The 14,474-nt window shown below is 50.7% G+C and overlaps 1 protein-coding gene across 1 annotated transcript in view; it reads left to right on the forward strand.

Moving 5' to 3' along the window:
* Positions 1-14,474, forward strand: part of KPNB1 (karyopherin subunit beta 1) — a 274,884-nt gene that overhangs the window by 91,513 nt on the left and 168,897 nt on the right. The window contains 1 exon segment of the mRNA XM_029572132.1: positions 5,075-5,222. Coding sequence (XP_029427992.1) covers positions 5,075-5,222 — 148 coding nt within the window.

The raw sequence follows: 14,474 nt of genomic DNA on the forward strand, positions 1-14,474 counted from the left end.
GGCCCCCTCCCATGGTCCCTACACCGCTGCAGCAACTGTCGGGGGATTCATGGCAGGACCCAGATGCGGATGATCCCTCCCTGGCGGCCCAGGTAGAGGGTGTCGACCCGAGGGTTCTCCGCAATTTTCAAGCAGTGGAGTTGGATGATCTCATTCCTCACATCCTGCAGGAAATGGACTTCGACCCTCCTCTGGATCCTGTGGCTCAGGATCCGAAGATTAAGAAAGGGGACCCTCTGCTAGTGGGCTTGCGACCCCTAGCGAAAGCTTTTCCCACGCATCACGATATCTTGCAATTGATTTCAAGGGAGTGGGATACTGGCAATATCCGCGGTCACGAAGCATACCACCATCCCGGTCACGGGTGGGACGGCGTTGAAGGATGTCCAGGATCGCAAGCTCGAGGTGTACCTCAAGCGTATCTTCGAGGTCTCAGCGTTGGGGATGAGGGCTGCTATCTGCAGTTCCCTAGCACAGCGAGCAGCTCTGCGTTGGGTACAGCAGCTTCTCACATCCCAATCTTTGCCACAGGCAGAGACTATTCAGGCTGATAGACTTGAAGCGGTGGTTGCCTATGGAGCTGATGCTTTTTATGATCTGTTAAGGGTTCTCGCTCGATCCATGGTGGCGGCGGTGTCCGCTCGCCGTCTTTTGTGGCTTCGCAACTGGGCGGCAGATGCTTCGTCCAAGACGCGCCTGAGTTCTCTTCCTTTCAAGGGCAGATGCCTGTTTGGGGAAGATTTGGATCAGATCATCAAATCTCTTAATGAGAATGCGGTGCACAAGCTACCAGAAGATCGTCCACGTTCTTCTAGATCTTTTTATTCCTCCAGGAACAGGTACCGGAATCAACGGAGGTCGCATCCTGCCAGACAGCAAACACCTCGAGCGCCTTCTACACGATCACACACCTGGAACCGGTCCTTTCGTGGATGCCGCCACGGTAAGGATACTCAAGGGGCAGGTGTCTCCTCAAAAGCTTCACAATGATGCCAGAGGGTCCCACGAGGGGATCCCCCCACCTGGGGGGTCGCCTTACTCTCTTCTACAAAGAGTGGGTCCAAATTACGTCTGATCAATGGGTGCTGGACATCTTAAGTCAAGGCTACGTATTAGATTTTGTACACGAACCCCGAGACCGTTTTCTGTTTTCTCCTTCCGATTCCTGCCTCAATTAGCAGTTCGACAGACTCTCGATCGTCTGCTACAACTGGGGGCAATAGTCCCGGTAGCGGCCTCCGAACTGGGAAGAGGACATTATTCGGTCTACTTTGTGGTTCCCAAAAAGGAGGGTACGTTTCGACCTATCCTGGATCTCAAGTCGGTCAACAAGTGTCTCAGAGTTCCTCGTTTTCGTATGGAAACGCTCCGGTCAGTGTTAGCAGCTGTGCAACCGGGAGAATTCTTGGCCTCGGACCTTACAGAAGCATACCTTCACATCCCGATCCATCACCATCATCAGCGCTTCTTACGCTTCAAGATTTTGGGACATTTTCAGTTTCGTGCTCTCCCCTTTGGCCTGGCGACGGCTCCGCGAGTCTTCACCAAGATCATGGTGGTGGTAGTGGCGGCGCTCCGCAGGGAGGGTATCCTAGTACATCCCTATCTAGACTGGCTCATTTGAGCGAAGTCGAGGGCGCAGGGCTACCGTGCTGTCGACAGAGTGGTGGTACTTCTTCAATCTCTGGGATGGATCGTCAATTTCTCAAAGAGCAAACTGATACCGTCCCAATCGCTGGATTTTCTGGGAGCACACTTCGACACCAACCAGGCCAAGGTGTTTCTGCACCCGGACAGAGCTCGGGCTCTACGCGCTCAAGTAACCGGTTTTATGGCTCTCGTCACTCCCATGGCATGGGACTATATTCAGGTACTGGGAACCATGGCTTCAACTCATCGATTTGGTACAGTGGGCCTTCGCTCATCTCCGACCTCTCCAGAGGTCCCTACTTTCGCGATGGAACCCGGTGTCTAGAGATTTTCAGGCAGTGCTGCCCATTCCGAGTGTTGTCTTGAGCAGTCTACAGTAGTGGCTGGACCCTCAACGATTAGCTCAGGGAGTGTCTCTGCAGAACCCGAATTGGGTGGTCGTCACCACGGATGCCAGCCTCACCGGCTGGGGGCGGTTTGTCAAGACAGGTCTCTCCAAGGCCGATGGACGGTAGATCAGTCCACTTGACCCATCAATCGGCTGGAGACCAGGGCAGTCCTTCTAGCGCTGCAGGGGTTCTACCCACTGGTACGCAGTCGAGCGGTTCGGATTCTCTCGGACAATGCGACCACCGTGGCGTATATCAATCGCCAAGGGGACACCAGAAGCCATCTAGTCTCCTTGGAGACCGACAACTTGATGGTGTGGGCGGAGCTACACTTGCAGCGTCTAGCGGCTTTGGACATAGCTGGCGTGGACAACGTGCAGGCAGATTTTCTCAGCCGGCAACACCTGAATCCAGGAGAGTGGGAACTCTCAGAAGACGCAATGCGGAGGATAATACAGCGTTGGGGGATACCCCATGTGGATCTAATGGCAACCGCAACAAGTGCAAAGGCCGCCTGTTTCTTCAGCCGCAGGCGAGAGCACGGCGCGGAAGGAGTCGACGCACTAGTTCCTCCCTGGCCTCGACAGTGTCTTCTGTATTTCTTTCCTCTGTGGCCTTTAGTGGGCAAGGTCATCTGACGGATAGAGACGTATCAAGGTCCGGTGATCCTAGTTGCGCCAGAGTGGCCTCGACGTCCATGGTTTGCAGATCTTTTCAATCTGGCAGTGGGAGGTCCGCTTCGACTCAGTCACCTATCACATCTCCTTCGCCAAGGGCCAATATTTTTCAGAAGGCAGATCGCTTTTGTCTTGCGGCCTGGCTTTTGAGAGGCGCCAATTAAGAAGGCGCGGATATCCAGAGTCTGTCATCTCGACGCTCCTGAAAGCTAGGAAGACTTCCACGTCCGTTACCTATGTCAGAGTATGGAAGGTTTTTGAGGAATGGTGTGAGTCAAAGACGATTCTGCCAACGCAGGCCTCAGTAGCGCATGTGCTTTCCTTCCTACAGGCGGGTCTGGATTTGGGCCTGGCCTATAATTCTCTTCGTGTTCAGGTAGCGGCTTTGGGAGCTTTCCTAAGGAGTAATGACAGGGAGCTCCTGACCTCACATCCGGATATTCTACGTTTCTAAAGGGGGTAAAACACTTGAAACCTCCCATTAGACCGCCTTGTCCTTCATGGAATCTCAATTTGGTACTCCGGGCTCTATGTGCACCGCCTTTTGAGCCTCTGAGTTCGGCCACACTCAAGGATGTCACCCTTAAGACCATTTTCCTGGTGGCGATTAGCTCAGCACGTCAGATCTCTGAACTACAAGCTCTATCATGTCGGGAGCCATACTTTCGTTTCACGCCAGGGGGAGTATCCCTGCGGACAGTTCCATCTTTTCTGCCGAAGGTGGTCTCTACTTTCCATCACAACCAATCGATAGAGCTTCTGTCATTTGTATCCTCTGATTCTTCTGACCTGTGTCGGTTGGAGGTCACTAATGAATTTCGACTCTCCGATCATTTGTTTGTCCTTTGGTCGGGACCCAGGAAGGGTTGCATGGCATCCAAACAATCAATTGCTCGCTGGCTGAAAGGAGCGATTATAGCCGCATACATCGGAGTGGGTAAGTCTCCACCTTTAGCTGTTAAGGCGCATTCTCTACGCGCTCAAGCGACGTCGTGGGCGGAAAGTTCTGCAGTTTCTTCTCAAGAAATTTGTAGGGCGGCCACATGGAAGTCTCTCCACACTTTCGCAAGACATTATCGTCTAGACATTCGCACGCCGTCTCACGGTCAGCTTGGAGACAGGGTCATACGGGCAGGGCTGTCCGCGACCCACCTATGATGGGGAAGCTTTGGTACATCCCACAGTCTGGAATGATCCTGGTAAGTACCATGGATCATTCCAGACCCCTCCCTGGTTTTGGGGGTTCTTTGTGGGCCATCACTGCTTTCCTGTCTTCACAATATTTTCACTCTGTATCTCTAGTTATTGCGAGCTGTCTTTTGAACACAGTGCTGTTTGCAAGTTCAGTTACAGTTTGAGTACAAGTTACTTGCTGTCACTTACAGCTGTTTTTTTTCTCTATTTTTGAGATTAATTGATCCCTCTGGTTCTGTCTCTTCTCGTCTTGGCTTTGCTAGTCCAGTTACTGAGGATTGAGGCGAGGGAGGCGTCTCTATATAGGTCCTCCCCTGGGAATTTTTGGTTCTAACTCCATCTGCTGGACAGGGAACATAACCCACCGTCTGGAATGATCCATGGTACTACAGGAACGAAAATTAGCAGGTAAGGAATAATTTTCTTGTCTGGACTGATCTGTGGCATTACAGGAATGAAAATTAGCAAGTAAGAACCCATTTTCCTTTCTTACCTGCTAATTTCCGTTCCTGTAGTACCACAGATCAGTCCAGAGTCTGCTCAATCTAGAAAGGGGAGGGTTGTTCGCTCAGCTGTGGTATACGTTAGCAGAAGTCTTGCCAAGTTTGTTTGCTTTTCACCAGTTCTTTTTGGAAGTTTTTTTGGGTTATGTGCACAGTTTATTGCATTTAGCTTGGGTACAGTTCAATACTGATGAACTGCAGGTGGCATCAGGATACTTGAAGCAATGTCAGTTTTACTTTGTCACCATCTGCTGGCATGGATGAATAAACCCAAGAGTCTGGAGTGATCCGTGGTACTACCGGAATGGAAATTAGCAGGTAAGAACCCAATTTTCCTATGTAGTTGGCATTTATCTTGCTTCTCAGAGCAGTCTGCCTTGCTGCTTAAGCGTGTGGACTTATCTTTCTGCATGTACAAAAGAGCCTGCACTTCTCATGACTGAGCAAGAGCCTGGGACCCTTTTGAATTTTGAAGAATTGCTGAATTTTTCTGCTATGCTGTTAGCTCTGGGCGCTTTGGTTATGCTTTGTATTATGGTGGCAAGATGCTGTTTATGCAGTAATTAAAAATTGAGTGTTTATGAATTGGCTATGCTTTGCTCTACTTTTGGAAGGCCATGTGAATGGCTTGTGTTTAAAATTTGCTGCTATCTGTGCCCAGGCCTGATGGGCACCAGAACAACCTGAGGAGTGCTGCATATGAAGCCCTCATGGAGATTGTGAAGAACAGTGCCAAGGACTGTTACCCTGCTGTGCAGAAGACCACACTGGTCATTATGGAGCGACTTCAGCAAGTGCTTCAGATGGAGGTAAGTGGGAATGGGGAATATGCTTGTCACTCAGGTCTGTGGAAGGGATGAGACGTTATCTGCTTAGAGGGAGCAGGCAATTGGCTCTATGCTAACTAGGTCATGGGATCATGCATATTCCTTTCTATGCATTGGTGGGCTGTTACTGCTTGCATAAGCTGCATGATAGGAAGCTTATGGTGCAGACAATGGTGGACACAGCCAGTAATGAAATTATGAACCCTACTTAAGTTCATGGCATTTATTCAGTGACTTTTTCCAGGGCATTAAACAAATATATGTAGATGACAGACAATGAAGTGGTGGGTTGAGGAGTTTAAAAGTGTGTGTAGAAATGGTTTAGATCTTGCACCTGAACTACAGTGCAGAAGTAGTCGGAGGGAAGACTGTTTCAAAGATAAGAAACAGTAGTAGGCTGGAGGAGCGCAGGGTGCATAGATCGAGAGGGGCATTTGGTATGTGTGCTGAATAGCAGCTAAGAGGCTAGAGATGGGAGGCTGGCAAATGCTGCAGTGTCAGATTTGGAGGAGACATCAAATTCAACAGATGTTAGTTTCTGTCCAAGTGAGTAGCAGTGTGTGGCAATATGAAGCCCAAAGAGAAGGATCAAAGACTTCTTGATGACTTAAAGATTCTAAATTAAAGAAGGTTGCTAGTGGACAGAGAGCACCTCCATCGTGTATGCATTTAGGGGAAGGCAAGCACATTTCCACAGTGGACTTGGAGAAAGGTGGAAGAATGGGAAAGCATTTGAGGGAGGGAAGATTAGAAACATCTGGGTGTCCTCTGTGGAACAGTTAAAATGAGTCTATTCTGAGGAGGAAGTGACGTCACCTGAGTAAGATGGATGTCTGAGCTCATTGCTTCTCTACCTTCCTCAGCAAATATCCACCTTATTTCTCACAGGACAAGCAGGATGGTTGTCCTCACAAATGGGTGACATCGAGGATGGAGCCCACCACGGAAAACTTCTGTCAAAGTTTAAACAGAACTTTGACTGGCCCCTACTGGGCATGCCCAGCAAGGCACTGACCCTGCAGCCAGCAGGGGTCTCCCTTCAGTCTTCTTTTTTCCGCGCAGCAGTTGCCACGCGGTGAAAGGAGCTCTCTTACCACGTTCCTGACAGGAATTCGGTATTTTTCTTTCCGAAGAAAATTTGCCCCTCAGGGGTCTCCCTTCGACAAATTTTTGTCACCTCCGCGGAAACCGGTAAGTTTTTTGCCTTTTTTCTTCGACTACCGTCGAATTTGGCCCTTGAGGCCTGTTGGCAATTACCGAGCCCGCGACTAAATTTGGCCTTAAGCCATGGCGACGGGGTTCCGACGATGCCCGGATTGTACCCGGACTATGTCAATCACTGACCCCCATAGGGTTTGTGTTTTGTGTTTGGGAAGTGAGCATGATGTCCTGACTTGCACCAAATGTGCCCTAATGACACCTAAGGGTCGCAAAGCCAGGATGGAGAAGATGGGGCTCCTCTTCCATGCACCCACCCCAACGCCATCGATAGCATCGACGTCATCGGAACCGGCACCGTCGAAGTTGCACCACCATCGTCAACCCTCCGGTGACCGTCCACCATCGATGACTTCTCGGCCGTCTACTCCTGTCCCCTCCCCGGATGGGCGAGGAGACCGGAAGGACAAGCATCGCCATCGACGGCACAAGTCTCGGCCTGTCGAGGATCCACAGTCATCGACCTCTGAACAAGCCGAGCCACCGACTAAGAGGCCTCGATCAGACTTGGCACCGTCCACGTCTCGTTCGCAGGCATCGAGGAAACCCTCACCCTCTCGGGGTGTGGGAGCCGTGATCCCACCGGTTACGGTGGTCCCTCCGGCTCTGCCTCAGCCTCCCTCTCCCGTCGAGCCGGGTATTGTTACCCCTGGTCTCCGGGCAGAACTGGACCGGCTGGTCCAGGAGGCCATCGAGAAAGCGATGCAAAAATTCCAACCTCCATTGGCACCGTCTCCGGCACCGATTCCGGCACCGCCACCGGCATCGACCCCGGCAACGATTCCGCCACCGAGGAAGGAACCGACCACCGAACCTTTGGAAGCGCTGGCACCGCTACTACAACGTATGGAGGCACTTGTACATGCCCTTCCATCGATGATTCCAGTAGCACCGACAGCGCCATCGTCTCGGACTGGATTTTCATCGGCGGGAGAAACACCGTTCCTGATTCCCCCTTCCGGGGTGGTCCCATCGGTGCCTTCTCGAATATCTCCACCGATTTATCCTTTGACTCCATCGGTTCCAAGACCGGCACAGACTCCATCGGCAGCACCGAAACCCTCGATGCCGTTCCCAGTACCGATTGTACCACCGGTTCCTCCAAGGTTTCCTTCGATGCCTTTGGATCCTCAACCTGGTCCATCGGGGCTTCAACCCCCAAGTGATCCCTATGATACCTGGGGTGATGATACATCTTCTGACACAGATTTACCATCACCGCCTTCTCCTACAGAGAGTAGAAAAAGATCTCCTCCAGAGGATCTCTCCTTTATTAATTTTGTAAAGGAGATGTCCGAAATTGTACCTTTTCAGCTGCAATCTGAGACCGATGACAGACACCAGATGATGGAACTGCTTCAATTTTTGGATGCTCCAAAAATCATCGCTTCCATCCCCATTCACCAGGTGTTTCTCGATCTCTTAAAGAAAAACTGGGAATCTCCTTCATCTGTATCACCAGTTAACAAGAAGGCTGACTCCACATACCTCGTCCAGTCAGCACCAGGCTTTCAAAAGCCTCAACTGGATCATCGCTCTGTTGTGGTTGAGTCCGCACAAAGAAAGGCCAAGCGTCTAAAGCCACACTCCTCCACTCCGCCGGTCAAGGACAATAAATTCCTGGACAGTGTGGGACAGAAAGTGTACCATGGAGCTATGCTGATTTCTCGCATAGCCTCATATCAACTCTACATGACGCAATATAACAGAGCCATCCTTAAACAGATGCAAGATTTTGCTGACACATTACCTGACCAATATCAGCCACAGCTTCAGGCCCTTCTTAACAAAGGGTTTGAAGCAGGGAAGCACGAGATCAGAACGGCTTATGACATCTTTGATGCCTCCACAAAGGTTTCAGCTACTGCCATTTCGGCCAGACGTTGGGCTTGGTTAAAATCATCCAACCTTCGCCCAGAAGTCCAGGATCGTTTAGCGGATTTACCCTGCTTAGGGGACAATTTGTTTGGGGAACAAATTCAGCAAATTGTAGCTGAATTAAAAGATCACCACGAGACGTTGAAACAACTTTCTTCTGTTCCGTCTGAGGTTTCCTCCAAACAACCACTTAAGAAGGACTCTAAGAAGTCGTTCTTTCGGCCACGCCGTTACTACCCTCCATCGGCCAGGCCTCGTCCAGCTCGATCCTCTACTAGGCCTCAGCCACGTCAGCCTAGGAAACAAAGGCCTACTGTAGCCCCTCCACCGGGGCCTGCGGCTGGCCTTTGACTCCCTTGTAGGGAACACATGCCAAACCCCTCTTCCAGACATTCCTGTAGGAGGTCGACTGTACCATTTTCTACAACCTTGGTTGCAGATCACCTCAGATCAGTGGGTTCTAACAATTATCGCACAGGGTTACCACCTCAACTTCATAACTCTTCCGGCAGACTCCCCGCCTCTTCAAGCGTGGAGTCTATCCACCCATTTGGCTCAATTACAACAGGAAGTGTCTCTTCTTCTGCAATCAAATGCTATAGAACCCGTTCCTCCCTCTCAATGAGGCAAGGGATTCTATTCCAGATACTTCCTAATACCAAAGAAATCAGGGGGACTACGTCCCATTTTGGACCTTCGAGCCCTCAACAAATACCTTCAAAAAGAGAAGTTCAAAATGGTAACCCTAGGCGCACTGCTCCCTCTGCTACAAAGAGGGGATTGGCTGTGCTCTCTCGACCTCAAGGACGCTTATACCCACATTGCGATCACACAATCCCATCGCAAATATCTGCGGTTTCTCGTAGGCCACGACCATTATCAATACCGTGTCCTACCTTTCGGTCTGGCTTCTGCCCCACGAGTCTTTACCAAATGTCTCGTAGTGGTAGCAGCATTCTTAAGGAAGGAAGGTGTCCACGTCTACCCCTACCTGGACGATTGGCTAATCAGGGCCTCCACCCAACAGATAGCTCAATCCTCCCTAAAATTGACAATTCAAACACTCCTTTCCTTAGGGTTTCTTGTCAATTACGAGAAATCTTGCTTAGTCCCGTCTCAAACCTTATTCTTCATTGGAGCAGACTTGGACACCTTACAGGCAAAGGCTTACCTTCCACTTCAGAGGGTCCACACCCTAATGTCCCTGGCTCGCCAGCTCCAGTCTCAGAACACTGCCACGGCTCGCCAGTTCCTCATTCTCCTAGGACACATGGCATCCTCAGTTCAAGTCACTCCCATGACCCGACTAGCCATGAGAGTAACACAATGGACTCTACGACACCAATGGATTCAAGCTTTTCAGCCTCTGTCCTCCATAGTCACAGTCACACAAGCGCTGCGCCTATCCTTAACCTGGTGGACGACTCAGGTCAACCTCCTTCAGGGCTTACCTTTTCTTCCACCGGATCCGCAAGTAATCCTAACCACCGACGCTTCTCACATCGGTTGGGGAGCCCATGTGGACGACTTTCAAACCCAAGGGTTATGGTCCAAAGAGGAAGCCGAACACCAGATCAATTTCCTGGAACTTCGAGCAATCCGCTATGCGCTCCGCACTTTCAAAGATCATCTCTTTCATCAGATAATCGTAATCCAGACGGACAACCAAGTGGCCATGTGGTACATAAACAAGCAGGGAGGCACAGGCTCCTTCCTTCTGTGTCAGGAAGCTGCGCAGATCTGGGCGGAAGCCCTCTCCCACTCCATGTACCTCAGGGCCACTTACCTGCCGGGAGTAGACAATGTATTGGCAGACCAGCTGAGCCGAGTCTTCCACCCACACGAGTGGTCACTCGATCCTCTGGTAGCGACCTCTCTGTTTCACAAGTGGGGTTCTCCCCGCATAGACCTCTTTGCGTCCCCTCAGAACCACAAAGTGCACGATTACTGCTCTCTCATTCGGAGCCAGCACTCTCGGCCGAGGGATGCTTTCTCCCTCAAGTGGACAACCGGTCTGCTCTATGCATTCCCTCCACTCCCTCTTGTGTCAAGGACTCTCGTGAAGCTACGCCAGGACGGAGGAACAATGATCCTGATAGCACCTTACTGGCCACGCCAAGTATGGTTTCCAATACTCCAGGATCTCTCCATCCGCAGGCACATTCCTCTGGGAATGGACCCGCATCTGCTCACTCAAAACGACGGATGCCTCCTCCATCCCAACTTCCAAGCCTTGTCCCTGACGGCATGGATGTTGAAAGGTTAGTCCTTCAACCATTTAACCTTTCAGATTCCGTTTCTCGAGTCCTGATAGCTTCACGAAAGCCTTCCACAAGAAAGTCTTACTCATACAAATGGAAAAGGTACACATCATGGTGCACTTCTCAGTCCCTTGATCCCCTTTCCTGTCCAATCTCCAAATTCTTGGACTATTTATGGCATCTCTCTGAATCAGGTCTTAAAACCTCTTCTATCAGAATGCATGTCAGTGCGGTAGCCGCCTTCCATAAGGGTATTGGGGGTAATCCTATTTCAGTACAACCCCTAGTAACACGCTTTCTTAAGGGCTTACTCCATCTAAAGCCACCCTTGCGTCCTCCGGCCCCATCCTGGGACCTTAACCTGGTTCTTGGTCGTCTAATGAAACCTCCTTTCGAACCTCTGCACTCCTGTCACTTGAAATATCTCACTTGGAAAGTGTTATTCCTTTTGGCTGTTACTTCAGCTCGCAGGGTTAGTGAATTACAGGCCCTAGTTACCTATCCGCCTTACACTAAGCTCCTGCAGGACCGGGCGGTACTCAGCACTCACCCTAAATTTTTACCTAAGGTAGTTTCGGAGTTTCATATCAATCAATCTATCGTACTACCTATCTTTTTTCCCAGGCCCCACTCCAACTCTGGAGAGCAGACCCTGCATACCCTAGACTGTAAACGGGCTCTAGCTTTTTACCTAGACCGTACAGTTTCCCACAGGAAGAGCACTCAATTATTCGTCTCTTTCCATCCTAATAAGTTGGGACAACCTGTGGGTAAGCAGGCTCTTTCTTCCTGGTTGGCGGACTGCATTTCTTTTTGCTATGAGCAAGCTGGCATTCCTTTTCAAGACCATGTTAAAGCACACTCTGTGAGGGCCATGGCGACGTCAGTGGCACACCTTCGATCGGTGCCGCTTCCGGATATCTGCAAAGCTGCAACCTGGAGTTCTCTCCATACTTTTGCAGCCCATTATTGTTTGGACAAGGCTGGAAGACAGGACTCCATCTTTGGCCAGTCTGTCTTGCGTAACCTTTTTCCAACCTGATGTACCAACACCCTTCCACCTACCCGGTAGGGTGCGGATGCCCTTTCCCAAATTCTCCTCAGTTGTTGTGCCTGCTGCACACCGTTGGGTACATTTGGTGCAAGTCGGGACATCCTCAGCTCGGTACTCACCCATTTGTGAGGACAACCATCCTGCTTGTCCTGTGAGAAAGCAAATGTTGCTTACCTGATGTAACAGGTGTTCTCACAGGACAGCAGGATGTTAGTCCTCACGAAACCCGCCCGCCTCCCCGCGGTGTTGGGTTCGTTTTATTTTTACTTTCTAGGCACTGCCTGTAGCTTTGAAAATCAGACTGAAGGGAGACCCCTGCTGGCTGCAGGGTCAGTGCCTTGCTGGGCATGCCCAGTAGGGGCCAGTCAAAGTTCTGTTTAAACTTTGACAGAAGTTTTCCGTGGTGGGCTCCATCCTCGATGTCACCCATTTGTGAGGACTAACATCCTGCTGTCCTGTGAGAACACCTGTTACATCAGGTAAGCAACATTTGCTATCACCTTAGAAGCACTTAAGCAACAGTAACATAGTGCTGTTGAAAGACTAAGCAATTGTACTGATGGCGAATTGTGGGAAAAATAAAGCAATATTCCTTTTGCGGGTGGATCTTAATATGGGGCCCTGAGGCAATGCGCCTGAGAACATGGAAGAAGGTGAGCAGACCTCAGGCCTTGGATGATTGAAATACCAGCTGAAGCTGGTAAGGGGGATATTCTGATGAAACAAGATTTCTGACCATGGTTTTTGGAAATAAAAGCAGATTTTCCTGGTATGTAGCCAGATGGACTCAGGAGATGGAGTCAGGTTTCAAAGCTGATGTCACCCTAGATACACCCCTGCAGTAACCTCAGCTGTTCAGTATTTCTCAGTGCCCAGCAGATGCGGATGTGCTTTCCCTATGAGGATCACTATACCTTTTGGAAGAAGAAATTCTACTTTTAAATTGGAAAAAAGATTGAGCCCCGTTCACCTGTGGTGATACCTAAAGGTCCCTCCCCCAGTTGAGAATTCCTGAAGTATTTTCCGAGATCCCTCAGAGGTGTGCCTTGGTCTGGTAGCCAGTTCCTGGCATGGACTTTGCTGCTCAAGCAGCTGAAAGGCAACAGGTGCAGAAAGCAGAGTGTAGAGGTGATGGCCAAAGCCCCCCCCCCCCCCCCGTAGCTAGAGACAGTCTCTGTACTCAGCCGGTATGAGCTGAGCCCAGGTATGTTTAAAAAAAAAAAAATTACCTTCAGAGAAGAGGAGTTTCGGTAAAACTTCCTCTGCTCTCCTTGCTCGGTGCACTGAACAGACATTGTTCCCGATCCCTTTGAGGCACAGGGAAGTGAGCTTCCGAATGGGTTTAGCGGCACCTCTGTGGACTAGGCCCCACTTTAAGCTTAGTTGGCACACTGCATGGTAGGCCGTGGTGGCACCATCTTGCACATGTCTTTGTGCATTTCATATTGCTTGCCATAGGACGTCGGTACGCACAGTGTCGGTTCTGCGCACGTGCCGAGCGCACAACTTCGTTTTCTTACTTTCCTAACATGTAGCCAGATGGTCTCAGGACCAATGGGTTATGTCCTTCCTTGCTAGCAGATGGAGACAGGTTTCAAAACTGCTGTCGCTCTAGATATACACCTGCAGTAACTTCAGCCATTCAGTATCACTCTGTCTCCTAACAGATGTGGACGTGCTAGCCCCACACCAGCAGCTGTGTTTAGCAGGATTGCAACGCTAGTTCCCTGTACATTCCCGGATCAGTCCAGACTGCTGGATTTTGCCTCCCTTCCAGCAGATGGAGACAAAACTTAAGGGGCCCCCCCTCTTAAGTTGTTGTGCTACCTGCAGCTCCCCAGTATCTGTCTCCAGTAGATGGAGGTGGGGCAAAACCTGTGGATCCCATCCTGTGGTGGTCTTTAAAAAAAAATAAAAAAATTAGCTGCTGACTTTTTTCTTGTTCTATTCGCTTGGCGGTCAAGGTAGGACAGAAGTTTAATTGTCCTCCCAGGGAGTTGGCAGGTCCTAAGGGGACGATTCTCCCCCCCCACCCCCCGGCAGGGACCCAGAGCCTTTAAGCCTTCCTTCTGGAAAGAGGATTTTTTTTTCTCTCTTTTTGCTGGGTACTTTCCCAGCAGTGCTTGGAGTGGCAGTTTCCCCATTGCGCTGGACCTAAGCGGGTCAGCTTGCGCTGAAGGGCAGTCTTTTTTTTTTTTTTTTTTGTCAGGGCTCACTCTGTTCTGTATTAGGGGTTTGGCGGCGAGGTCCGCATGAGTGCTGGTGCTGTCATGCTGCGTGGTGCTGATTGTGAGGCCTGCAGGGAGCAGAGTCAGCAGATCTCCTGGTCAGGTCTCTGTGCTCTGCCTCCCCGATGGGGAGGGTTCTTCCTGTGCACTGGCAGGTCTGACTGCCAGACCCAGTGGCGCAGGAAAAAGGGCTGTCAGGAGGGAGAGCGAGGCCGCTCCATTCCCATTCAGTGCGTGAATGGTGGCTATTTTGGATCCTCTGGCTGACCGTGAGGCATCGGGGAGGGGAGTTCCTTCCTGTGCTATCGCCGGCAGTTTTAAGCCCAGGAGATCCCTTGGATTCTCCTGATTTCCCATTTCCCCTCCCCTTGGTGGGGGATTTTCGGGGTCCACCTGTTTTTTGTTTGTTTGTTTTCCCCTGGAATTTATTCTCCTGATGCATCAGGCCTATCTGGGTGGCCAGGCTCAGACCGGCGACCTGGGAGGGTCTTAAGGGTCTGGAGGGGCCACCTAGCAAGCAGCCTAGGCGGCAGGAGCCACAAGGGCAGTTTGGATTCGAACGGTTCATGGCCCCTCCGATAGTCTTGCTGGGGCG

Source organism: Rhinatrema bivittatum, chromosome 12 (genome assembly GCF_901001135.1).
Source record: "Rhinatrema bivittatum chromosome 12, aRhiBiv1.1, whole genome shotgun sequence".
NCBI classification, from domain to species: domain Eukaryota; kingdom Metazoa; phylum Chordata; class Amphibia; order Gymnophiona; family Rhinatrematidae; genus Rhinatrema; species Rhinatrema bivittatum.